The following is a 27,019-nucleotide window of genomic DNA, read 5'->3' as shown; positions in this document are numbered from 1 at the left end:
GGTGTCAAAAGGATCCTGGACCCCCCTCCTCACATACACACACAGACACGGGTGCACACGCGTGCCGCTCCATGTGTTCCTCTTCTGACACAATGTCCAGGATTAGCTTAAGAGAAACTGGTGCAGGCAAATTCCCCAGTGCGTCAGGCTGACAGCACAGCTGTCTCTGTTCTCCGAGCTCTCCTCTGAAACAGAAGCTAATGCTGCTTGGCTCCACTCAAGCATGGAGCCAGGTAGATTACCCAACACGGCAACCCTGATAATGATCAGACAGGATCTTTAGACTCCTAATTGAGCATCCTTCTTAATGTCAGAGGTACATGCAAGCTGCTCCATGCCCTCCCAGCCTTCTCTGTTCTATCCTGCTTCTTCAAGGAAGTGTCTGTCTGGAAAATAAGTGAAAAGCCAGCAGGAAACCTGGATTTGGGTAAAGTTGTCTCTCCCCCAGCTGTACCAGCCCTGCTGGTATTGCTAATGATTTCCTCTTGGCTCTGCAAGCCATTACACCCGTACTCAGAGTGTGCTCAGTCACCCATAACCGCTTTATGGGAAGGGGAGTGACAAACCGCAAGTGTGACTATTTCACTAGGTACAACAGTAAAAATTAGAACGGCTGCATGAAGTAAAAGCTAAACAACTTATTTAAAATACTTGCACATGCCATATAAAGAGCATGGTTGGAGCTCTGCTATTATACTGCATTTTTTACTGCCAGCAGTTAGTGAGTTCTCTGAAGTAGCTGTAGAGCAGCCTTGTTTCATTCTGGCTTCCCTGTCTCCACGTCTCTGTCCTCCACCTTGTGTCTCTGCTGTATTGGCTTTTCATTGATCATCCACCAGCAAACTCACCAGGCACGAAATAACCAGTGGCTGGAAATCACAGTCTTCCATTTTTTCGTTTGTTTTTGTATGTCTCATTTTCTCTGTGTTTGGCAGACCCGTTAACCCTTTCGTATTCTTCCAGTGCCCAAGAGTTGCCCAGAAGTCGGCAGTTTGGTAGGGTCAGCATCAATTTTCCATCAAGCTATGTTGCCTTCATTGAAGTTCATTGCAGGTACTGGAACACTGCAGGCAGCACAGACAGTCCTGAACATGGAGAGGCTCTTCATAGCCAGCACCAGAAACTGCCAGGTGCTGAGGACAAGCTATGCCTTTCCCCTCTGGTGGGTCCATGCCCCCACTGTCTCAAGCTAAGCAGTGGCCTTGAGGCTGGGGGAGACATGTAGGAACACAGATCTTGTCTAAGTCTAATGGGGAATAGTTGACTATCATATCGGAGAGTCTGGGATGACTCAGAAGGAAAGAGTATCTTGGTTTTTTATTCCCTGAGAATTGCACAGGTGCATAGTTCCCAGGTTTCACACAAAAGTTAACACAGTTGGGTCAGTGGAGGGTTGTGATCTTAGGATTCATGCTCATGTGGGTGTAGCATCAGCCAATACAAGTCAGACTTCAAAGAAAAATGCCATTTACTTATCAAGGCTAGATTGTGTCCTTCTGTCACCTTCTCTTTACAGTGCTGGTTTATGTGTTTAATAGCCACTTCTGTCAGAACAACTTTAATTTGTGAAATTGCAGGGTTTTTTTGAAAAGTAGGACCCTGAAAGTAACGTTGTCAAAAGGGCCTGAATCAGTCACATTTGTAGAAGAAGCTTAGGTAGTTAGAGTGTATGGCCCTGTCCCTTTTCTCAGGGACAAAACCAAAAGAACTGGAAGCCTGGGAAGGAGCTCACTACGTAGAAATGGGGTTCACAAGTTCCATCTGCTACACCAGGAGGAAGCACTGAGCAGAAAATGGACAAGGAAAGTCTCCTTTCCCCATTTTGATGGACCTGATGGTTGGTGGGCTAAGCTGGAATTTATAGCCCAGAATTTTTCAGGAGATTGGCACCCAAACAGCTTCTTGGGTGATGGTGGAAGTAGCAGCAGTTCATACTTGTAAAGCTCAGAGAGCGGGTTTCCTTACCTCAAAGCTTAACATGATTCATACACATCTCTGTCACCTTCCAGGAGCTTGTCCTAACACACTGGGACTGGGTTGATTTCCTATTCCCACTGCTAGCCATTGCTTTTTGGCCACCAGGGACTTTGGGTTCATAGCATCTGAGAGGGAGATGAGCTATTGATTCGTGCTTAAGAAATTTGGCTGGGGACACAAGCATGGATGTTCCTACTGTGCTTTACATTGCTTTGGGAAGGTTCGCTCCAAGTCAAATAAGTGAAAAAAGGGGTTAAAAAGGAGATCTCATATTGTTCCGACCCACGCCACATTGCAGTAGCATTCAGTAACAGCATAGAAATAGTTGTGGAGAGACCTACTGGAGGAAAAAGACACTTAGCTGAAGTCCAGATTCATCAGCCGTATGAGTAATCTGAGTTGGAGAAGAACATTAGCGCTTGTACCGAGCAATCGATAGCAAGTAAAGAGCACTGGTCCACTTAAAAGGCTCAGGCATGCCTTAACTGCCTGGACAGAAAATGAAACCTGTACCCTTGTTTCTGAATCAGGTGCCTTTTGTGAATTATACAGCCTCTTAAAGTGTTGGCAGCTTGTCTCAGCGCTGTGTATTTGCGGTCAGAACTGGAGATTCTGGTGTAGATGGGTGGAAGTTGGTTTGTATTTAGGGCTGTAAACATTTGCCTCCATAAAACCCTGCTTTATCTCCCTGTGTCTGAATAGCAAAGTTCACGCGGCCTGCAGAATACCAGGCTTTTATTCTGGAGGCAGAGATAACCAATGCATTTGCAAGTTCCAGTCCTGAGAAATTACTCTGATTTAAGGTTTTGACTTCAATCCTGTATCAGTCTCTTTTATTGCTCATGCCAGAGAGAGTTATTAATCCGATCCTTTTCCTGCCAAATTCAATGAGCATTTATTCACCGCTGCTGTCAGCAGGAGCAGGCCTGGGCATGGTTTGTATGAGTATGTGCTCTACTCTGCAGGCTCCTCAGCCATCATCATGTTCTCTAGGCATCTCTGCTGCTTCTTTGTCCCTCAAAAAAGGCAGCCTTGGACATATGTTCCCCCGGCTCTTACCTGTGTGGAAGGGGCAGAGTTGGCCCACCTTGCACTTGTACACCCCGGTAGGCACACCGCCTTTCCATGGCAAGTGGGAAAAGGTGCTTTTCTCTCCAAGGGGAGTAAAATCTGCAAGAGAAAAAGTATATCAGCACATTTCACACGCAGCAGGGGAAGAAGAAGCAAAACGAATTCACTATTCAGGTTCCCCAGCCAGCAGTCTGGTAAACCCCTATCATTCAGGCATGCCACAGAAATAGTTCCCAACATTTTCTCACACTCTGGAGAACATTTTTAATGGCCCTTTCCTGCCTTACTGGCTCCACGCTCAGCTTTTCCCTACCAGCCTTGTCTGGTGTTGCAGGATGAGATTGGGGCAGTTAGCTCAACTTTTGAGGCTAATTGCCAACTCAAGCCACCTATCCCTGCTGGAGGCAGGGCTGTATTAATACAGCACGGACACTGGACACCTGCAGAAGGCTTAGCTTTTGGACCTGAATTCTAGTTGTGATCCTGTGGTGAGAAGTTATTAAGAGAAATAATCTCTCCTAAAGGAGAAGCTAATTTAAATCCCCTCTTGCACTGAATACATAAAGAAAGCTTGACATACTGTCCGTGTTTTAAGGTTCATTTCAGCAGCGAGTAGAACATGCTCTGAAAATGTAAGCCAACAATATGCTGTTTAAAAATACAGCTGCAAAATGTTTCTTTTTTTTTTTAAATAAAGCAAGCAAGCTCCCCAAAATCAATGTGAGATAAAAGAGAAAGACACACGGGGGACATCACAGGTTGCCAGGAGGAGAAGCAGGGAAGGCAGCAACACTTTTCTGCTGTAGGGTGTGTTAGTCTGGTGAGGTGCCGTCTGGGGAAACAGTAATAACTCAGGCGTGGTGTCAAGCTAGCTTGAACTAACACCAAATGATGGTGCTGCTTTGATGGAGACACTTTCCTAGCCCCATTGGGGCCCTCATCAGCAGCCTCTGTAGGAGGAGAAAAGGTAGAAGGATAAATCCCCTTGCCCCGCACAAAGCACAGCCTTGGGGTCCATGCAGCAGCCGGGTGCAGATAGAGACAAGGTCTCTGCGTTTCCTCTGCCCCAGTTGGGTCTCATCCACTGACCGTCTTAGTGTGGTGTTGTCAACAAGCTGCTGTGAGTCAAAGTACATTACTTTTAGCCCCTGGTGAACCTTGCAGGCAATGGGACACAGCTCATCTGGCCTCCGCAGTGTCCCTCCGTGGGAGATGGAGAGCTCATGTCCTTTGCTATTAATTCTGCTATGCTTTTTGATATCAAATCTGAGTTTCTGCAGCCGTATGGTGGCCAGCCAGGCTGTTGCCCTAATTTTTCTTTTCCCCTTTGTATCCCATATGCAGAGAAGCAGAGGGAGCTGGCTCGGAAGGGCTCCCTGAAGAATGGCAACATGGGAAGCCCAGTTAATCAGCAGCCCAAGAAGAACAACGTGATGGCACGAACAAGGTAAAGGACTGGAAAAGCACTCAGCTGTGCTCTGCGCTTCAATCCCTAACAGCCTTAGGATGGGCAAGGACGAAGTTCGTTGCCATTTGCCTACTGCCAAACACACTGTGAGAATGGTGATGGCCCTTCCCGGAGCTGGCAGGCCCAAATGCTCTGTGCTGTGTCGCATCCCATCCCCTGGGGAGATGCAGGGACAGCTGAGGCCAGGACCAGCGACCGTGCAGCCTGTAGGATGAGGAGGCAGCCCAGCGTGGTCGAAATCAGGGGTTTGATACAGCTGTCTTGCGTATTCTGGGTAGCCTCCTGTAACACATAATCCTGCTAGCGGGAGATATAGGATGCTGCTTCATGGAACACAGATTGGTTTAGAGCTTAATTCTTCCTTGTCTGCTTTTATCACAGTAGTTCCCTTGCTCTTTTTTGATGACGACCCCTTTCCCTGTACTGATTGACTTAATGAAGGCTTGTAAATAATCCTTCTCTGTGTGCTTTGCTATACACCTCCTCTGCACTTTTCAAAGACAGCATGGTAGTACTTTGCTGGAGCTGCTTTGGCACATCTGTATGACAGTATCAGACAGTGCTACAAACTGCTGTAAATATAGATGAATACTTTCTTTTAGAGTATTTCTGCTTTTTCCATGTAAGCTTCAGGACACCAGTGTATTACTTACCTGCATTCAGGAGGCAAGGACCCCCCTGAGCCCATGCAATTGCACACTTTGCAAGCTACTAGAAAAGTGGCAGTTTTTACTGGAGGACCTCACTTAACATGACAGAAGAATCTGCGTGAATGCAGGGTGTTTATCAAGGAATGGGAAAGTTGCATGGATTACCATATATTAAGTAGAACAGGAGTTGCAGTTCAGAGCCTCTCTGTATGTGACGCATCCGATGGTAGATGAGGTTCCTTGTTCACATTAATTCCCAAAACCCAAAACAGTAGTCATAAATCATGCCAGGACTTTGTCAAGTTTTATTTGTAAGCCTCTGCAGTCTTGGTGGGATACGCTGCAATGCTCCCGGCTCTGTGTTTGGTTGTTGAGACCGTATAAAGGAGCCAGCCCTGTCGTGGCAGCAAGAATTTCTGCAAATGCTCTCAGCTGGGTTTTCCATGCCCACTGCTCCTCCTTGTCTTCCAAATGCAACCTGGAAAGACTTGGTTTCTTTTGGCAATGGGCTGTATGCTTGCTTTCCGTGAGGAATGGTAGCAGATTTGCTGCTTGAGAGATTTAGAAATGCAGAAATTAGCAGAGGAAGATGGTAAGGGAGAGAAGATGGGATAAATACAGAAGCCTACCTGTAAAATTAGTGACTTCTGCTTGGCGAGGTGGTTGTTTCGGAGCTGCCAATGGCAAGAAGAGTGATTTGAGTGGGGAAGAGCAGAGCAGTGACACCTGTTGACAAAAGCTTTCGAACAGCCAGCTCAGTTTTATTCCGCTTATTTACACCTGAGCCCTGTTCAGAGGGTACGCGGACCCCTCCATAGCCGGCAAAGCCTGCTGGCATTAGACTTGCTTTTCTTAGTTACTTTTCACACACCCTTTAGAAGCATCCCTTGGGATCTTCAAAACAGAGGTTCACAGCCATGGCTTTAGTAGCAGATGTAGCCAAGCTCCGTTGTTCCCATGGGGCTGGGAGGCATCTGGCACAGGGTCCCTTCATCCCTCAGCTCCCTTGGCTTTCTAGGAACCCAGCTGCACCACGAGCACAGCCCTGGTAATACCTCGGAATGGTTCAGTCTGTCTTGCCGCAGACAGGGCAACCTCAGCAAGGCAGAAATGCCAAAAGCTTGTTCAAGCAGCTTCTTTTCACGGTATAATGTTTGCAGTATAATGGGAGATACTCCAGTGGGATGCACTGCAAAATGTCCAGGTTATGGTTGGCCTTTAAGTCTAAACTGTTGGCTTCCTCTGGTCTCTGCAGGAGGAGACTAACCTAAAGCCATTTCCCCTTCTTTAACAGTTCTGGTCTTCTCATCAAATACGTTTAGCTTCATTCAGGCAAACCACATTGCCTCTCATAATACCCCACCTCCTCCCTCCTCCTCCTTCCCCAAGGCTTCTGTTCCTCTGTACTATCTGTATGAATTTCTGACATCCAGCCTCTAGGCTGAAGGTTGCCTTCACCATTCGGTCTTCTCCTGGGGCAGGGGCACAGCCAACGTTAGGGGTGAAAGGACCTGGATCCATAACACGCTTTCAGTCCTTAAGAGCAAATAAAATGTGAACAAGGTTGGGGTGATGCTGGCACACTTGCTACGAGCACAGGCAGAGCCCATAACACCACCCGCACCACTTGGGCACAGCCAGATATTGCAGTCCAGTCTGAGAATAACCTGAACTCAGATTTACGTCATAACATATTTCATGTTAAGTGAGCAAAAACACCAAGACAAGAAGCTCATACTGGGACAGCTGCAGATGAAAACAGCTACGACTGCAACCCGCCTTTGTTCCAAGGACAGTGGGAAGCAAAAATAAGGACAATCAGGATGTGAAGGAAGGACAGATCAGGGGCAGAGACATCACCACAGTTTTTGTCTGCTGCAGAAAAATTGAAGTTCTGTGTTATAAAGAAAGAAGACATTTCTCAAGAAAAAGATGTAGTGATTTTTTTTTTCCAATCAAGTAAATTGCACCACAAAGGGTTCTTTTCCCAGGCCCCCTGATAGTGCTTTGTTCACTCATTATATGGTAACAACCGTCAGCGAGTATGTATGGAGCAGTGAATTGAAAACTGGAGAGCGAGAATGGAAGTCAGTACTGTTATCTGTATGGGCAAGCTGCTGCTGCCAGATCACAGCTTCGGTTACAGACATCTTTGTTTCTTGACTTCCTTCCTACGTGCTTCAGGAGCAGAAGGACAGCCCCAGTGCTATGAGAAGGGATACTGAATTTTGCAAGTGCATCCCATTTTCTCCAGTCCCCTGGTGCAGCAGGTTGGAAAATCTGCATCAGTTTTAAAATTAATTTCTTTAATCTTGCATTTCAATGAACACTGTAAGAAAATACCTCTAATCGTGAATCTACATGTCTGCTTTGTGGTATCATTTGATATATTTTACTCTCCCTGAGCCTGCCCATCTTCAGCACCTGGCAGGCCTTTGTATTTTTAAAATTGTAATGGCTTCCTGAAATTTTATGAGCAGAAGGAAAAACATTTCAGGTAGTTAGACAGCAGTTGGAGCATGTCTGAGATGGATTATCATCTTTAGATTTATATTTCCCAAAATCTTAGTGAAGCGTCATTTTGCATCCTTGTGTGTTGTTAAAGACCAGTTCTTCATTTGGGAGAAAATCTGAGTTAACCCACTTAACAAGATTTTCATCGCTGTTGCGGTTCCCACCTGCTGAACATAGAATTCCATTTACTTGATTTGGTTGATCTTATTTTAAATACAAACCAAAGTCTTTGTGGAGTTTTGTGGATGAAATAACTCTGTTGTGAACTAGTTACCACTGTATTAATGCATTTTACTTATCCTAGAAGCTCTAAAGCCTGTATTCCATATCACAAACTCTCACAGGCAGTTAAAGGTGCAAAGTCATCATCAGCCTTTGTAACACTTCTGATGAAGTGAAAGTCATTATGAAATGATGGGATTTTAAAAGTGCTGGTCTGACTGGGCTCTTACACTGCACCCACCAGCTCATATTTCTCATATTACTAAATTTAGGACTGAGACCTCAGAAGTGTTGCGGTGTGGGCTGGGTAGGGACTTAGGCAGAAAGACCACATCCCTGATTTCTAATAGTAGAATAGTAGGAGCACTGAGCCTCTGCCTTCCCCTAACCACCTTCTCCTATTTACTTATTGCTAGTGTCATGTACTCATTGCTAGGGATAAAAAGCAACACAAAAATGAGTGACATGATATAGAATCATAGAATCACAGAATGGTAGGGCTGGAAGGGATCTTTGGAGATCATCTAGTCCAACCACCTGCCAGAGCAGGGTCACCCAGAGCAGGTTGCACAGGAACGCGTCCAGGCGGGTTTTGAATGTCTCCGGAGATGGAGACTCCACCACCTCTCTGGGCAGCCTGTGCCAGGGCTCTGCCACCCTCAGAGTAAAGAAGTTCCTCCTCATGTTTAGGTGGAACTTCCTATGCTCAAGTTTGTGCCTGTTACCCCTTGTCCTGTCACTGGGCACCACTGAAAAGAGCCTGGCCCCATCCTCCTGACACCCACCCTTTAAGTATTTATAAATGTTGGTAAGATCCCCCCTCAGTCATCTTTTTTCCAGAGTGAAAGGACCCAAGTCCCTCAGCCTTTCTTCATAAGAGAGGTGTTCCAGTCCCCTAATCATCTTAGTAGCCCTTTGCTGCACCCCCTCCAGCAGTTCCCTGTCGTTCTTGAACCGGGGAGCCCAGAACTGGACACAGTACTCCAGGTGCGGCCTCACCAGGGCAGAGGAGAGGGGGAGGATGACCTCCCTCGACCTGCTGGCCACACTCTTCTTGATGCACCCCGGGATGCCATGGGCCTTCTTGGCCACAAGGGCACATTGCTGGCTCATGGCCATCCTGTTGTCCACCAGGACTCCCAGGTCTCTTTCCACAGAGCTGCTCTCCAGCAGGTCAGCCCCCAACTTCTACTGGTGCATGGGGTTATTCCTCCCCAGCTGCAGCACCCTGCGCTTGTCCTTATTGAATTTCATAAGGTTGACAAGCATATTCATATGACAAGCAGGTTCACCAGAATGAAGCATGGTTTTTCTCTCCAGGGAGGAGTGTGTTCCCAAGGCATGTCCAGTGTTTACCCCTGTGAAACAGCTCTCAGCCACCCAGAGACAGAGCTCGCTTCCTCTGAATTGCACCCATTTAAACTTCACTGATAAGGGAAAGCTGGCAAGCAGTTGAAATGGGGAGAGCATAAGTATCATAAAGCTTTGCCGTGGATTATATGTGGTACTGAGCTTTACTGTGTGGTTAACTGACAACATTTAACTCTTTCAGGCTCGTTGTTCCCAATAAGGGCTATTCGTCATTAGACCAGAGTCCAGATGAAAAGCCACTGGTAGCCCTGGATACGGACAGGTACGCAAAGTGTTAATAAGATAAACATTACAGTGCAAGTGAACTTTTGTGCCAGAGTGCAGCACTGAAGCTAACTCCTGCTGCAGCCACTCGCTCTCGCAGGCCACTCGCACTCCTCCTTGCTGTGCCCATCGGTGTATGCCGTAACTGCTCTCTGTGCGTAAACAAGTAGGAAAAGACGTGAGTAAAGAGCGCTTTGATGAAAAGGTCTGAGAGTCACAGATGAAAGTTACTCTCCAGACTCTCGTGATGTAACTAACTCCTCTGCGCTTCATGGCACAAGAACGGGAGAGCTAACCAGGAATACAGTAAGTCTCTCTAACAGTTTCCTTCTTCGCTGTATCTTGTCCTTCCCTGCAGTGATGATGACTTTGATATGTCCAGATATTCCTCCTCGGGATACTCATCAGCTGAGGTGAGTTACACTCTTTCCTGCCATCCTTGCCATGAATGCTAATAGTAGAGCAGCCAGAAACAGCTTAGAGTGGCCTTGTGTTGCCAAAAACAGCTACACAAGGAATTTAGCAGTGCTGTAGACTCTGTGAGTTTGGAAGGGACCATGGCAGAAACTGTGTCATGTTCCTTTCTTCCCTGGTGATCCAATTGGCTCTGTCCCCGCACTGCCACAGCACAGGCACAGATCTGCCCGTCGGCTGTCTTCACAGCTACCTTTGGCTTCACTCAAGCTTTTCCCAGTTCTGCTCAGCCCCACAGTGTTGGCCCATGCGGTGCAAAAGCATCAACTTGTCTGTCACGCCGGCTCAGCAACCATATGCTTGCCAAGGACACGAATAAAGGATCTGAGGGCGTGCTGTGATTTCCAGTCCTTGGGGGGGGTCGGGGTCACGCAGTACGTGTTTACTTGGAGCGGGCAGAAATTCCAGGAGGACCTGCAGATATGAACTCTTGTCCTTTCAAAGAGAAAAGGCAGGAAGCTCAGACTTGTTAATCCCGCTGCATTGTTTCTGAATATATTCCCAAGCCCTCTCCTGAATTAGTTGCCTGGCCTCTGGCAACTGCTTCTGCGGGATCTGATTTTACATCCAGGGTGCTGAGTGGCCGTTCTGCACTCAAGCTGTGGGGAACTCTTTACCCTTGTATTCCTTCCTTGGGAAAAATACCTCTGAAACACAGAAACGTACAAGAACAAGGGCCAGATTAAATGATCTGCATTGTGTCTGGGCCCTCATGAAGTGTTGTTCACCCGGATCTAGTTAGACAGCACTTGAATCTGAGATTACAAAGAGGCGAGAGGCTTTACCACTGTTCAACTGCTATAGTGTGCCCTAGACTGAGAGGAGGGACTGCCCAGCTGACAATGGTTTATTATCATTATTATTACATTACTTTAAATGAGGGCTTGTCTTCATGGAAGGATTATTCCAGAATAAAATAGTGCATCAACTTGCTACTCTGGAATATCTCACTCTAGTACTCCTATTCTGGAAGAAACTAGAACAACAGAAGGTAGCCCTCGCCTGAGGTCAAGAACTCTTTCATTGGTGGGGCAGCTGCTAATGATGGGGAAATATATACCAGAATAAGGGTGCTCCTTCATCTTCTCACCACCAGAAGGAAGAAGTGTTTGACTGTTTGTCTCTTTGTCTGTAGCAGATCAACCAAGACTTGAACATCCAGCTGCTAAAGGATGGGTACCGGTTAGATGAGATCCCAGATGACGAGGACCTCGACCTAATCCCCCCTAAATCGGTCAACCCTACCTGCATGTGTTGCCAAGCCACCTCCTCCACCGCCTGTCACATCCAGTAGTGAGGCCGGCAGGCTGTGATCAGTGCTTTCCACTATAACTGTAAAACTTAACAGCCATTGCTTCCTCCTATGGTAGGACGTGCACCTCTTTGTGTTCATGGAGCCAGGAGAAACCAAAAAATTCATTTTATGATTGGTTGATAAGTTATTTTAAACTATGGTTAAACAAAAGAAAAATTGCTCAAAGTGCCAGGCAGTGCCTGGCAGAACTGACTGGTCTGGAGAGCGAATACAGAGCGGTCCAGAGATACCTCCTTGGTTTGTGCAGGCACTGGGGATATTTTGTAAGGTGTCTGTTCCAGAATGGGAAAGGTCAGATGGGGCTGCAGGTGATCCTACCCACTGAAACCAATCCATCTGTGAAACCAGGGGTGAGTCTGAGGTATCAGGGGGTTTTACCAGTGAGAGGAGGTCAGTTCTTAATTCATTCACTAAACCTGTTTCATTTGCATAACCAAAATGATACTGTAAGTGGGGCACAGGAATGGGAACGGACCAGGGGATCCTTTCTTATGGCAAGGATAGCCAGGACTAGCATGACACCATTCATTCGCTTGTGAAGGTGACATTTCACTGTGAGTCAGTACTAGCTAGAGCTGTTGTGTCACATATCCAATGCAATCTACCCTTAGCTCCACATTAAATTATCACTGAACACATCAGACTCGATCTGTAATCCATCCATGCTCTTTGGGGATTCAGTCCTTGCCCAAGAATACTATGCTCCTGAGTTCAGTCCAGTCACGTATACTAACTTCAGCCTATACTTAATTCCTGTGAGACCCATCTGCCTCCAAAAATCTTAAACTTTGTTCAACTAAGAAAAAATGAGTCCTGCGCAAGACAGGACTAGAGCAGCGCAGTCTGAAGGTCAGTGCCAGATAAGCTAGTTGAGGAAAGCACATTTTTACAGTGCTCAACTTTTGATATTCTCTTGACACTGTGTCTCCTGGTGCCTGTGGGAGAGATTTGTGGTGGTGGCAGGCTTCAGGGGAGTTTTCAGCAACAGCAGAATTATGAACAGCTTCAGCTGAAAAAAACCCATGAGAGGAAACTACTGTTTATCTCAGCTCTGCCCACTTGTGCACTAGGCTTGGTCTGTGTTAAAGCTGTCCCATGTCGGGAGCAATTGTGTTTATTCGGTGCTGGAGTAGTCAGGAAATGTGGCGTTACATTAGGTAGCTGGACCGAATTGCCAGTTGACCAGCGGGTTGTTTTTAATGCAAAATCATTTCTGGAATTAGGAAGCGTGTCCTCTCCCTAGCCGGTCTTCCATTGCTGGTTTCAGCATATGTGGGGCTCAGGCGAGGGATGGGCTGGCATTTTTCTCAGTGTTGAAATCTTTTGCCACAGGCACGACTGTGTGTTTTCCTGCCCTGCCAGGAGGAAGGGCCGCCTGCCTTGGGTCATCACTTGCTTTATAGCCTGGGGAAGGGAAAAAGCGAGGGCAATTCTGAGCTTCCCATCAGAACTCCTGAGTCACAAGGCAGAGCCTGAGCTCCACCCCGACAGATAGATCCCCCATCTGAAATCTGCATGGAGTGAGCTGAGTCTCTAAGAAGTCCTTTTCATGATTAGGAGGAGAATTATTTAATACCCTGGGGTTTCACTCTGCACTGCCAAGCATGATACCATCCACAGTGTGAGCAGAAGACCAGGCACACAAGATTCCTCAGCTTTATTATTCACTAGCTGGTGTGGGCAACTGTTTGCCTCCCCTCCCTAAGACAGGATGCTGTCACGCTGGCTCCAGCCCACAGAAAGAGCATCCCTGCCTCCTTGTGCAGAAGTACTGGTTAAATTGCCAGCTCCTCCAGGAACAGTGTTTCTCAAATGAATTCCTCTCCCTTTCTCACCACCTCGTAATGCTGAGGGGGAATAGTTCCAAAACGTTTCTAAAGAAGCAGGTCTCCAATTCTTCCCTTCTTCTTTCGTGTGCTTGCTTTCCTCCCCAGTGCTAGCTCAGGTTGAGGTTAGCAAGTTGTCTGGAGGTGGGGGGAGAGCTCTGACAACACTGTGTAGAGAAAAAAGATGAAAGGGAAAAATATTCCTTAAGAAGTCTTTTTTTTTAATGGGGAATGTAGTCAAAACCTATGAGAAACGCCATGGTCAAACCAAATCCTATAGGACATCCCTTTAAATCTTCACTTTCCTAAGGAGGGACTTTGCAGTTCAACATTGGTACTGTGCAATGTCTTCATCACGTTTATCCACCTGGGTTAGCCTCTGTGCCTTCCAGCCGGGCTGCACACGCTCAGCCTTTCCCACAGCCCTTGCTTAGGAGCTCGGAGCGTATCGGTGTGCCTGTTAGGGCAACAAGCCATGTCTTTACCTGGGTCAGCCAGACTGCGGGTGGCACAGGTGTCCTTCGTGCTGCCATCACGTTTGGTCCAAGACAGACTGAGGCTTGCTGACACTGTATCTCCCAGGGTTAACACCTCCCCTCTGAAGGACAGACCTTCCCTGGTAACTGCTGCACCATGGCACTACAACCAAGCTTTTTTATTGCCCATTTTGCTGTTTTTTGCCTGTCATGTGCCCTATGGTATTCCACAGCCCTGCAACTGCCCTCCGCCCTTTGCATTGTGTGATGTGCGTCTGCTTCTAGCACAGGCCTTTAGGGGGGGAGGGAGGTGAGTTTAAATGTTACACACAGTGCTTCCTCCAAACACAGACCGAAGCACAAGCCAAGTGTTTTTCCCTGCACACAGAAAGAGCTGTCTGCCCAAACAGCTGGTTTGGCATGACAGTACAGGACCATAAAATGGCAATTTTTTGGCTTCTCCTCTCTATGCTTTGTGTTCATATATTTTATTAGGGGAATAAAGTAGAAAGGGTGGGGGAAAGTAGTTACCTGTGTAGGGTCATTATCAGGAAGGCTGAATGGATTAAGGCAATGCACATGTGGCTATCACAGGAAATTGAACGCTAACCCTTCTGAACCGCAGCCCCCTTAAGCAGGTTATGACCATGTGGCGTGTTTGTTGGCTCGTTACGGAGTATGGTGGACAGCCTGTCAGTATGCATTAACTGCAGATTGGGCTGGCTCTCCCTCTCTGGTCTCATGTTCAGACTTTGCTTCTGCCAGAAGGTTTTATTGTTGGAGGTTATGCTGTGGTGACTTCCCGGGAAGGTGTATAGATACATGGCCATCCTGGCACTGCTCTCCTTCACCATGGCCTGGAGAAGGCAAAAGCAAAAAGCACAGACCCTGACTTTCTGTTGCAACATTACAAAGCCCTAAAATCTGCAGAGCTGCTGGGCACTCTCCTAAATGCAGATTGCATGCAAGAAAGAAAATTGTTCCTTGTTCCAGCCTTTGCACCAAACCAGATGGTCTTTTCAGGCCCCATTTTCAGTCCAAAGTTGTACAGAATACCAAGGGGAGAAGCACGATGGAGTGTGAAAGGCTGCATTGCTGTCCACCTAAATTACCACGCAAATACGATTTAAGGATATTGATGCTGGTGCCTCCACAAGGGAATCTGCATTTGACGCCTCCTAAAGACAGATCGGCTTTTTGTTAGGATTTTATGTAATTTCAGTCACCAAATCACCTGAGTTTAAGAAGTCCTTTCCTTTTATCAGATGTTAATTTTGCCCTTTAACGTGAGCTGGCTTTGAAGTCCAGGATCTCAGCACTCAGCTCTGTCTCTCCAGTCTGCAAACTCCCCATTTTCGGATGTCTCTGTGAGGAGGAGCATCCTCCTAGTGTTGAGGAAGGTTGTTAGATAGCGTGGTCTAGTCTGCTTTTCTGGTGGTTGTAAATAAACCAGCTGAAAGGAGGCTGATGTCCAGGCGACCATCCCAAAGGCTCATTTGATGTCTTAACAGACAAATGTTGAAGCCAACCCTTGGAAGAGCCACTGGGTCATATCTGATGTTGCTGCATGTCCACCGCCCAATGTGTATGCTCGGCCATTGGGTCTGCTATGCTGTTCTGGCTGTCTTGACTGCAGATGCCTTGCAGCTGCAAAAGCAGGCAACCAAGCCTGCTGCATGGACTTTGAAAGGGACATCAGGACGCTCCCCCACGGACAAGATGGACTCAGCTGCTTGTGGTTTGCCTCTTCAGCTCCTTTGCCAAAAGGAGGCACCTGCTCTGCTCAGCTGTCTGCTGGCTGACACATTGGTCTCTCTGCGATCCTGAGCAGAATCCTTTCCTCTCCACGCAGAGCCTGTCCTCGGGCTGGCCTGCGAGCTGTACAACAGCATGCAGGAGGCTTGAAAAGTACAGCGCTCTGTGTGTGACTCAACCGAAACATGAAGATGCTTTTGAAGAAAGGGAGGATCCAGCTGGGCACCAGATGGAACAACAGGAAAAAGAAAACAAGCAGTAACTAGAAAGGTTGCCAAGTGCTGTCTTGGCCTAGGGCAGATCCCCGTTGTCCGAGTTAATCCATCTCAGTGCAGTGCCGATACCAGCAGGGAGCAAAGATCGCTTCCAGATGCACACACCAGAAACACCGTGTCCCCGAGCTGGCACCTCAGCCAAATACTACTGCAGAGAGTCTGCTGGAGTGTTGGAGCACAGAAATGAGATCTAGCGTCCCTTGCTGCTGTGGCACGTGGTACGCATTTGCTCTAGCCTCAGGCAGGTCGCATCCCCTCTTGATGTCCATTCCCTCCTGCAGCACAGGGGAGAAACCTGCCTTCCCGAGATGCTGCCACCACCCTGCCTGGATGTTGCCAAGTGTGTGATGGGCACCATTGATAGGTTCTGCAAGCAAGATGCAAAAAGCATGCTGTAGAAATTTTATGCATATTTTCAAAGCACCGCTCTGCTTTCCCTCTGTTTACCAGCTTCTGATGTTGCCTGCATGTGCCAGAAGGCTGCGGGGTGGAGGTTAGAGAGAGATTAAACAGCTTTGGGGGAAGATGTTTGGCAAGGATGTGTTTCCCAGTTATTTGGCAGCTGGCTCTCGCACAACTGACTTCTCAATCTGCGTGCTGCTACAGGGAACATGTAAGAAGATTTGGTGGCCCAACAGCACCATCCCCTGCGAGTAGAGTTAAGGAACTTAGAAGTGCAACTGGGATAGCGAGTGCTGATGGAGGAGAGCATGGAAGGGCTCTTTTGGGATATTCCCACAGCAGTTTCATGCTCTCGCTTTTAGCATCCGTGTAATCATCTGAGGGTATAAACTAGTAATTTCACCTGGGATTTTCCTTTGCTTTGCCATTCTCCCTTCAAGCTCCCATGGGGTATGGCCACTCTTACCTAGAATGAAGTAGGCTTTGTCACTGGCTGCTGCCTGGCTCAGCAAGCACAGGCTGTGTGTTCACAAGAAACATCTGCATCGATGGGCTGTGCCACAGGGCGGGCTGGGAGAGGTTGAGCCTAAGGGGAAGGCATGGGAAGGTCTTCATTTTAAGGTGCTTTTTCACACATAGGAGAACATTGCATCCCTCTCACTTCCTTTCAAGGCTTTCCTGTGAGAGGGATTGCCACAAACCTTGAACTGCATCTCATCAGACAAACCCACCTCTATTACAGAACCACACAAGCCACGAAGCAGAAGGGCCAGCAGTTTAGCATAGAGGGGAGAGGTTGTGACCTGGCATTACCTGCAGAAGATTAATGTGGGTTTCTCACAGGGGCTGGCATCCATATTTTAACTCCCTGTATTTGGCAGCTGAGCTGCTGCATTGCTTCCAGAAAATTACAGCTACACCCCCTCCTTTGTCCCCCTTGGCATTGGTGGCAATCCCAGGATCACAGCAGCTAAATGCTGGCTGGCTGAGCACTGCTTGGACAGCTTGCTGGGGAGGGAAAGGTTGGGGACTAATTGAGATTACATGGAGCAGAGCACTGTGGCCCACGCAACCGTGCAGCAAGCTGTATCGCAGAGCAGCACGGACACTGGCAGGAGAGGCTGCAGCTTTCCCTGGTGCCTGTGGAGAGCAGCTCTTCCCATTGCTTCCCAGACCCATTTGCTACTGGTGGTGGCTCCAAGCCTTTCTCTTTCTCTAAAAAGCTGCTCCGGCAAAAGACGGGTTTGCTCCTGGAAGGAGTCCACCTTGCTGGTTGTGCCTGGTCTGTGGAGCCATTTCCGTAGTAGGAAATGGTGACACAGGTGGTGGGATTGCATCAGGGAGCGGAAGGTACAAAAGAACCTTTATTAAAATGTGACCGTCTCAGATGTGTCACTGGAAACCATCACAGTAGGCATCGGGAAAAGAAAAGGCCACCAAAAGGCCATGCTGAGTTAAGTCTCATTACCTGCCGAGATGTTTACCCTCCCAGAGCAGCATTTCTCCCCTCGTTGCTCATCCAGCTGCCCCAGGGTGGGCTCCCTGGGAAGCTCTGCTCTCCACACAGACTGCCTTCTTGCTTCTGCACCCCAGAAAAGCTGCAACTCCATTTGTTACCTTCCTCAAGTCTGCATGATCTGGGAGATTAGTTTGTTAGGAGATGTGATACAGGTGCATGGAGACAGCTGGAAAACTTGTACCGGCTCTCTTCATAACAGCCCTTCTGGTTTTTATCACCTTCATCTCCATCCCCAGCTCACAGATTTCTTTCCTCAGTTTCTTTGCATGGAAAAGCTTCAGTAGCAGCTGTATTCAGCTTGTAGCTGCCTCTGTCCTGAGACAAACCCAAGGCAAATGTCAGACCAGTGGGAGATCCAAAAATCATGGAAATCCAAGATCATGGGTGATCCAGAGAGCAGGCTGGAATTTCTCTTCACCCGCCTGAGGGCTGTAGGGCTGAGGGTTCACCAGGCTAGGATAAAACCTTGGTGTGATCCAGCAAGCCAAGCTGGCTGCCTACACCCTCCTGTCGTCAGTGCTGTGGGAGGTCTGGGACCCAAGCGCCAGGTCCCGGGCCTGCCAGACCATGTCCTCCTGGTGCAGGAGGAGCTGCTGTGGAGACCTGCAGCGGAGGCATGGGTGGGATGCCTGTTGGCTGTGCTCTCGCTGTGCTGGGGCTGGGCACTGTAAGGCACGCTGGTAGGGCTGTAGTTCTGCAGGGAAAAAGACTCTTGCAGAGGATGAAGTCTTTGCAGGGGAGAAAATTCAGAAAGTTGTGGGGGGGTTCCCCCCCCTTTTTGCACATTTTTAACCATTTTCACTCCTCCCACAGAGGTTATTGAACCTTCAATTTAATAAAGGAAATGAGCCAGCATCAAATCGCTGTCTGAAGGGTCTGAAAGCAGGCGCTACTTGCAGGCAGAGATGGTCTGTGCCTACCATGCGACTTCCAGACCTCACTGCATCCTGCAGCTGAGTCACCCTGCGCGCTGCGTGGGGTCTGGGGTGGGAGAGTCAGTGCTGGCCATCACGCCAAACAGCCACGGCTTCCCAGATGGAAGAAGAGTCAGACCAGGAAGTGGGGGAAGGAGCAGCAATGGTAGAAGAGTAGCTAGTTGTCACAGGTAATCTTCAGTATCCGTGTCCAGTGGTTAGTCCTAGAATCGCAAGCCTTGTTATACCGCACACGTCCTCCTTACACTCCTCTTTTCTTGAAGCAGCCATCATCTTTCCTCCCCCCACCCCACGCACCAGTGATGAGCACCACAGGCAGTTGCACCAAAGTGACTCTCAGCCCAGTTCTGCATCCCCATCTCCCACCCAAGCCCAAGGCAGCCCAAACAGTTGTTGGCCATCACAAGTCTTGTAATTTCGCTTGGGCTTTCTTTCCTCATGTACCATATCTTCCTCCACATGCGCTCTAGCAGGGCAGCACAGGAGGCTCTGACCATCTTCTAAGGACCTTCTTTGCCCCCTGGCAGCACCTTGCAGACATGCACCTTACTGGGAATGTACTGGGTCAATGCTGGTGAGATCTGGCACTGACGGTCTTGCGTGGGTGGCAGCTGATGGGGATCTACCGGGGGAATCTGGCAGAAAGTGGCTACTGTCCCTTTTCTTTTCTTTTTTGAGCAAGAGGGGGATTTTTTTGGCATTACGATTATTGTCCACCTTCCAGTGGCCAAGTTCTGGGCTGCATTAATAGTTGGGGTTCACTGGCTGTCGCAGCAGGTATGGAGCTTCGCACCAACCTTAGTAGCAAACGCTGTGGCTGTATGCAGAGCTTGGATCCAGGCTGGGTTTCTCCCATGCTGGCAAAGCGCTTTCAGCAGGCTACAGACAGGCATTTCTGGCAGACAAGGAAACAGCACTCCTCCGAGTCCAGATCAAAGCTGCACTTCCATTTCGTGCCCTCAGCTTGGAAAAAACGCAACCCAAGCAAATGCTTCACAGGTCTCCTTTCCTCGTGCGGTGCCTGGTGCCCCAGGGGATAGAGTGGAAGGAGGCATTTCCATGGATCACCAAAAGCAAGATCCTTTTTTGGATGTATTTAATGGAAATATCTTTCAGGAGGACAGACCTCCCGACCTTTGTGTTAATCTCACGAGCAGGACATGAATTTCCAGCTGTCCTTGCATATAGTGAAACATAGCTGAAGCAGCCAAATGCAAAGTAGAGTTAATTGTAGGGTTTGACCTGAATAACCTTTTAATTAGGAAGATAAATTTGTTGTAGCTTGACCTTAGTCCATGTTAGGAACCTGCTAATCATTTGACATGCAGAGTGTATTAATGCTGCACTTAACTTGGCCATTGGTTTTATTATCTGGTTTTGGGAGTTTTTTCACTCCCGAAGCATCAGTTTGCATCTTGTATGGGTTTTCTTTTCTTTCATTTTTTCCCGTTCAGAACATGTAGCACACTGTTGTACTTCTGTTCCTGTCTGCGTAGAGTATTGCCTTAAACAGATCAGTTGTGTTGTGGTTTGGTTTGGGTTTTCTTTTTTTCTACCATCAGTTTTATGCATTAATTTATTTTAAAATGTGGGGGTTTTTTTCAAAAACATGAAACGTGTAATATTTTTTTTAACATTTCCATTGCAGTATTTATCATTGTTACTGGTTGTGTGTAGTGTAACAGAATTAATGATATTAAAAAGCATACATATGAAAAACAGCCTGCCAGCCTTTCTTCATTGGAGCGAACCAGGGTGAGAGGGTACAAACCGCACCATCTCCTCTGAGCCCGCAGCAGTCACAGATACTGAAATCAGGGGGTGCCAGCCTTCACGCCATGCCCAATACCAGCCTGCCTGAGCCCAGCAGAAGATTCTGGTGTGGAGATGTGCCTGTGGCACAGGGAAACCCGCCGGGCGTCTGGACCCCAGCCATTGTTTGGGAAACGCTTCTCACCAAGGAGAAGGCACGTGGGCTTGGACACAGACCCTGCATCTGGGCTGTGACAGAAGCAGAAAGAAGTGCTGCATCTGTATGACATTGATGGGTGGAATAACTTTTTCCCCATCATTGCAGCCATTTCTGCCCGGCAAAGCTGTTGGCGTGGGAGCCGAGCACTGATTTTTAAGTCCAGTGCCAGCAGCTGGAAACCCCAGGGGGCAGCATGAGCGGGCCAGTAGCTCATGCTGGTAGCTGGTCTGTCACTGGATAAGTCCATCTGGCCCCTGCGAGAGGCTTGGACTCCACCTCCCCCTGCAGATCTGTGCCCCCCAGGTCTGTCCACCCTTCCCTCCCAGCTTCCCGCTGGCTCCCAGCAGGGGACAGGGCTGATGGAGAGCCCAAGCCTGTCTCAACAGCGACCAGCAGGGTGTGAAAATCAATGGCAGCTCATTTTCTTCATTTCATCTCTAATGGTGCATTAATCCCATTTGCCTGGAAGCATTCGGGTGCCCCAGGGCTGCTCAGCCCCACCGTCGCCCGCAGCAAACAGAAGCAGGGCTCTGCAGACCTTGGGGGGGCGGGTTGGCATCCACCCTGCCAAGATGGACATGGGTGACACTGGTCACCTCGAAAAATGTGGCAGCAGAGGGGCCAGAGCCGGGAGCAGAGCAGGGCTCTGAGATGGCACTGCGTAACAAGCCAGGCCGCAGCGGGGTTTCTGCAGGGGCAGGGTTTCTGCTCGACCCCCACAGCTCGGGGAAAAGCAAACACAGTTCATGCAAATCCCTCCCTAGCAAAACCCAGCTGCCTCTCTGCACTGAGGTGGGTGAGGATGCCTCACTCTGGCAGCAGAGCCCGCCACTCAGGACAGAAGACCAAATGAGCCATACGGGATCACCAAAATCCAGCTTTGTAATTAAAAAGGGGAGGCGGAGCAGGCAATAATTGCCCTGGCTACCCCATCAGGCTATGACAGCGGTGCTGTGCCCCGGGCGGTGGCTGCACTGCTGCGGTGGTGTGTGCGCACAGCTGGGTTGCTGCAGGAGGTTTCCAAGGAAATACAGGAGAGAGGGGCTGGAAAAACCACAATCATTGCTCCTGCACCTCCCAAAATAAAATGATCTTGATTAGGATCAGCTGATACTATTTCCTACCATTGTTAAGGCAGTTGCCGGCAGGAGGGGAGGAAGCCCAGAGCCAAAGCCAGGAGGGTGCTTTGAGACGGGGGTGGAGGGGATGCAGGCAGCAGTTGCCATGCCCTAGGCTAGAACCAGAGCGTAGCTATGGGACTGATGGGAAGCCACCAAATCCCCCTGCTCCCACACTGTGACATCACTGATAGCACAAGCACCACCCGGGGCTGGCAGAGAAGTGGCACCAGCCCCCTTCCCTTTCCTGCGTGGGCTGCAAGCCCCCAGCCCCACGCAGTGCTGCTCACCCAGTGGGGTATCCTCGGGACCCTCTGGGACTCCAAGCACTCCCGTCCCAGCGGGCTGCTCCACCATGTTCCGCTTCTCCAACAAGCACAAGACTCCCATCAGCACTTACACCGACTCCTACCGCCCACCATGCTCTATCAAAAAGACCATGTACAAGCAGAGTTCACAGCAGCTCTGGAAGGAAAACAAATTTGTGACGCAGGTAAATGCTGCCAGAGGAGAAAACCTTGGGGTTTCTACCCGTACTCAGCTGTGGATGCTCAGTGCTGGGCATCCCCAGTGCTGGCACAGGGACTCACAGGGTGCCTCACTACATGGGTGTAATGGGGAGGAGGGGGAGGCTGTCACGCTCCCTGGTTAGGAAGGCTTTTGACACCCCACAGACTGTGCTTGCTGGCTTCTTGTCCCCTGCAGCTGCACCCCGCAGTGGCTTCAGGCTCTCAGGGCTGGTGGTCAGCAGCACAAGCTCTCTCACATGTCAGCCCTGTCCATCAGTAGGTTTCAGAGTCCACAGGGGGCAGGATCTGCTGAGGAAGGGGAAACTGAGGCAGTGGCAGGGCTCAGCCCAGCGCTGCTGTGTGAGTCGGTGGTGAAGAAGGGCAGGTCAGGTGGCTCTGAGAGCTGCTACAGCCCCCAGGCTCAGCTCAGTTCTGACTGGGGGACCTTCCATGCCAGAGGGAAATCTAAGGACTGAAAAACCCCTCTCAGCCCTGGAGGAAGAGGGATCCCTGATCACTGGGGGGGTGTCTGGGGGACATGCAGCTTTCCCCACACGGGCTAACAAGTGTGCAGGCTCCAATGCAAAGCACGCTGCAAACGGGCTCATCTCCCGCAGCCTTATTAGCCTGTGCACTATAACGAAGGAGCCAGCAGAGGGCATGGAGGGGGATGTCACCACTGTGCAGGGACAGAAATGGCTCACGCAACGAGGCCGCCCACCTGCCCTGCAGGGCTCCAGCCCTCTTGGGCTTTGCCAGCTGTAGGACATTGGTTTGGTACCATAACTCCCTTCTCAACCTCTGTTGGCCCCATACCTGGCAGCCCCAGCGCATCCACCCCATCTCCCACTCTGCAAAGTGCCCAGACGCCTATGGACACCCTGGGTGCAGGGGGAGAGGAGCCAGTGATGCCCAACCATCCTCCGTCCCCCAGTTTTTGGCGAGTGGTAAGCCTGCGGAGGTGGGGGGGAACATAGTGCTGCTACGACCCCCATGCCCACCCATTGCAAAGGGAGGCTTGGTGCTTGGATCTCCAGCTGCGCCTCCAGCACTAGACCATGCCCGATAATCAGCTTCACTGTGTGCCCCAGTGGCCACAAAGGCAGACACTGGGTGTCTCTCCCCCCTCCCTGCTGTTTTAGGGATTAACATTGCCCCCAGTCCAAAATCCAGCGAGCCAAGGTGAGCCCGAGCATCTGATTAAGGTGGCCATGCAGGAGCACTACAGGAACACCATCGACGCCGCTACTTATTGGACCAACAAGTACTGTCTGGCCAGGTCTGAAGGTACTGCTGAGGTCCCAACTGTCCCTCTGTGTCATGTCCATGGGGGGCTCAGGGTACCAGCAGCGGCTCTGTTCATCCACCGCTTTTGCATCCTGCATCCCCCCCAGAGTGGTGAAGGGACTTTCCCCCAGCATCTGCATTTGTGACTTTCCCACAGCTGCCTATCTCCATCTCTGCACTGAGACTGTCCCTGTCCTTGACATGTCCACAGGTCCCCGGGCTTCTCTCCCCCGGTGGCCCCTTAAATACCCCCTGGTGGTAGGTGCTGCCTGGGGGGTCACCTTCCTGGCACCTCGTAGTCCCCAGGGACCAAGGCTGTGTGGGCAGAAATGAATGACCACCAAGCTGGAAGTAGTGGGTGTCACCTCCATCGCAGATCTTAGCAAGGACCCCAGGACCAGCACCTCTGATATGTCCCCTGGCCCCGTGACAGTGTATTTTGCGGAGAGGAGGAACAGCTGGGACTCTCTGGCTGTCCCCCCACGTCCCCAGCACCACAGGACACCCCTGCCTGTCACTTTTGCATTGCAGAGAAGTACAAGCCAGTTTTTGTCAACGAGGACAAATACATCACGTGGAGAACATGTCCCTACAACAGCGCAGCCTGGAATAAGCACTCCTGTTACCTCCCCCTCCTGCCCAGGGTATAGTCCAACAACCTTTGCCCCCCCCAAACTGGAGCTGCCTCAGGTGCTGCTAGCACCTCGGGCTCTGCAGAGGTGATCCAGCAAGTGCTGCCATCACTCCTTGCAGGAGACAAGGGTGGAGACCTCCCTGAACAGCTTACCTGTGCCATACTGCCTGAAACCCACCTGCCTCAGTGAATTTGGTAACTGCCCTCACCCTGTCCCTGTACTCCATCTGTAGTTGTGCCTGTGCCATGCTGGCATCCATCCGGGTGATGTGCTCGCTGCTCCTCTTCACCCTTACCCTCACCATCCCTCCGCTTGCAGAGAGGGAGATGGTTGCCAACATGGCGCACAGGCTGCCCTTGTACACCGTGACGGGGAGGGGATGCTTCCACGGCTACTACAGCCCCTGCTCTGGGCGCCACTACTGGCTGCGAGGGATGGACTACTACGTTGATGGGGCCTCTCCCATCAGAAGACATCACCGTGCACTAGGAGAGAGGACTGTAAGGATGGGACGGGATGGGATGGGGTGGGATGGCATGGGGTGGGATGGCATGGGGTGGATTGTGTTGCTTTGGGTTGGGATGGGATGGACATAACCTCCCTTGTCCTCGGGGCCACTGCTCACCCTACCTCCTCTGTCTCTTGCAGAAGTATCCTGTGGTGCAGTCACAGCCCCAGAGCAATGTTGTGTATGTACATATCGCCCCCAGCCATCCCCCCGCTTCAGGAGCCCTAAGTGCAGACAGGTTCAGTGCAGGGAGCACTCCAAGGTGGTTGCCCTGGAGGAAAAGCTTATTATTTTTTCCTAACACCAGCCAGTCACTAGCTTTCTTTTCATTAGGGTTTCATGCAAAATTTTTCAGAGGGTTATTCTGGGGATGGTGGTGCGGACTGCAGACCCCAAGGGGTAGCAGGTCCCATCACGGTACCCATGCAGGCAGGCTGAGTAGACGTGACCAGGGAGGGCAGTGCTGGGCTGTGGACCACGTTGTTGCTCCCTGTGGAGAAGCAGTTGCCAAATTTACTCCCAGGACAAATGTTTCTATGCTTGGTCTCATCCAGTGGTTCTTGGGACTGTACAGCACCTGAAATCTTGCTGGCACCGCTGAGCCTGGCGGCAACGTAGCTTAGCTTCTCCCTGATTTTGAGACTACATCAGTATTTCTTATGTTGCTCTTGTTTTTTGTGTTGTCATTGTTTGCTGTTCTTATCCAAGAACCTGTTCCCTGGTCACGTTGTTGGTTACGCGGTAATCAGCCCCGTCCTTCACCCGCTGCAGGTCCAGCAGCACCTTTTAATCCCCACATGTTTACCTTTAGGATGACTCCATTGCCAAGGCAGCTTTTTTCAGCCCTGGGGAAGCAGCGAGGGGAGAGGGGAGGCTGTTCAACCAGCTTAGTCATCACTCTGCTACTGCATCAATCCCCTGTGGGCCAAAATTAGGCATCAGGCTTTGCAGAAAGCCGTGATTGGCTTTTAATTCCTGAGCCTAGAAACTAAAACCAAACAAGAAGAAGAACAAACAGGGAGCACTGGGTTCCACGTAGATGTCCCTATGCTTGAGCCTCAGCGAGATATTTCTCAAGATCTTCTCCACTGAGAAACAGGCAAATTTTCGTGAACTGGTATGGCTCTGGGAATTAAGATTTTAGGAACATGACGGTGCAAGAGAGAGTGGGTGTTTGCAAGGTGGGAGACCCCCCCTGGAGGCAGCTTGCTGAGATGGCCATGCCAGGGAGCTTCAGCTCTTCTGCCCAAGCTTTGCTTCGGCCTCAGTGCCCAAAGACACACACCAAAGTGGATGGGGGCAGCAATACTGGCAGCCAGAAGCAGGTTTTCTGCTCTTCTTCCTCGCTGGCGTTTCATCCTCCTATGCCTGACACCTTTATCTGCTCTCCTAGGTGGGACACAAGCCACTTCATGACAACAGGAGGAGTCCAGGGAGGGACCTACATCATCCACCCCGAGTTTACCTCAGAGGCTTACTCTGCCCTGTGTCACTGGTGAAGAACAAAGATGGGCTTTCATTAAAACTGGCTTGAGCAATCATTCCCCTCAGACCCTTTCCTACAGGCTGGGGAAGTTCCCAGGGAGAGGGGAGAAACTTTAGGGACTGCTGGCTTGCTGGGCACCCCCGGCAGGGGCTGGTACCCTGCCACCACCCGCAAGCTGGAGACCACGCAAGCACGCAAGGAAAATCTCTCAGAGCATAGTAACACAGCCAGAAATAGAAGCAGTCATTGATACCCGTGTTTGCCGGCTTCACGCTGGGCTGCTTAGGACGTGTTTGCTTTTGCCAAGTTATCCAGGAAGAGTTGCCATCCATCTGGGATACTGAGCATGGACAAGGGCTAAATAAGGAGGGGGATTTGAAAGCAGCACATAATTAATGAAGGCATGAAATGCTCTGGGATCCCAGTATCAGTGGGGAACACCACCCGGGGCCTTCCATGTGTGCTGCAGATCATAAACCCAGGGAGGCACAATCCCCATGGGAGGGATGCTCCAGCACAGAGCCATCCAGGCCTCCGTGTCCCCGCGGGGCAGCACCACTGCCACACTGTGCCCACCCCAAGCAGCACCCCAACCCCGCTTGGGTCAGGGAAAACCCTAACAAAAACCCCATCCCGCCCCAAAAGCAGCCCAGCGCAGCCCCACCAACGCCAAACCCCAGCGCAGACCCAGGGGTACCCTCACCTCCAAGTGCCTCCGGGCATCCCCAGCGTCCCCAATCTCCCCGGGCATCCCCAGCGTTTCCAAACACCCGCCCCCCCCCGCTCCGCCCCGGGCATCCCCAGCGTCTCCAAACCCCCCACGGGCATTCCCGGTGTCTCCAGCGCCGCCAGGCACCCCCCGCACCTCCAACCCCGCCCTTCCCCCAGGGCATCCCCAGCATCTCCAACCCGCCCGGCACCCCCCGGAGCGGCGGGCTGAGGCCGAACTACATCTCCCAGGGGGGAGCGGCGGCCCGGGGGGGCCGGGGC

General features: G+C 50.3%; 2 protein-coding genes across 6 annotated transcripts in view; both read left to right on the top strand.

The window, feature by feature from the left end:
- Nucleotides 1-14,594, top strand: part of FAM219A (family with sequence similarity 219 member A) — a 95,161-nt gene extending 80,567 nt beyond the window's left edge. For 3 of the 5 annotated variants that reach the window (XM_074569770.1, XM_074569768.1, XM_074569766.1), the window contains 4 exons: nucleotides 4,393-4,495; nucleotides 9,455-9,535; nucleotides 9,896-9,950; nucleotides 11,150-14,594. In XM_074569770.1, the coding sequence (XP_074425871.1) occupies nucleotides 4,393-4,495; nucleotides 9,455-9,535; nucleotides 9,896-9,950; nucleotides 11,150-11,305 (395 nt within the window). In that variant the 3' untranslated portion in view covers nucleotides 11,306-14,594. Of the gene's footprint in view, nucleotides 1-4,392; nucleotides 4,496-9,454; nucleotides 9,536-9,895; nucleotides 9,951-11,146 lie in introns of all 5 variants that reach the window. The other 2 variants (XM_074569767.1, XM_074569769.1) reach the window with 2 other exon arrangements.
- A 7,365-nt stretch (nucleotides 14,595-21,959) lies between these two features.
- Nucleotides 21,960-26,073, top strand: SPMIP6 (sperm microtubule inner protein 6). Its single transcript, XM_074569113.1, has 7 exons — nucleotides 21,960-22,097; nucleotides 23,256-23,400; nucleotides 23,932-24,044; nucleotides 24,154-24,229; nucleotides 24,354-24,535; nucleotides 24,684-24,724; nucleotides 25,937-26,073. The coding sequence occupies exons 1-7, from the start codon at nucleotides 21,960-21,962 to the stop codon at nucleotides 26,040-26,042; spliced, it is 801 nt and encodes a 266-aa protein (XP_074425214.1). The 3' UTR covers nucleotides 26,043-26,073.
- The last annotated feature ends 946 nt before the right edge of the window (nucleotides 26,074-27,019 follow it).

Source organism: Larus michahellis, chromosome Z (assembly GCF_964199755.1).
Source record: "Larus michahellis chromosome Z, bLarMic1.1, whole genome shotgun sequence".
Lineage (NCBI taxonomy): Eukaryota > Metazoa > Chordata > Aves > Charadriiformes > Laridae > Larus > Larus michahellis.
Note: the sequence above shows the minus strand (reverse complement) of the source record. Positions and strands in the feature narration are given on the sequence as shown.

Bases quoted from the DNA above. Each gene is read 5' to 3' on its own strand.
- SPMIP6 (XM_074569113.1), top strand. From the start codon at position 21,960: ATGTTCCGCTTCTCCAACAAGCACAAGACTCCCATCAGCACTTACACC. The intron at 22,098-23,255 runs GTAAATGCTGCC...CTGCTGTTTTAG, and splicing joins AAAACAAATTTGTGACGCAG to GGATTAACATTGCCCCCAGT. The intron at 24,230-24,353 runs GTAACTGCCCTC...CTCCGCTTGCAG, and splicing joins CACCTGCCTCAGTGAATTTG to AGAGGGAGATGGTTGCCAAC.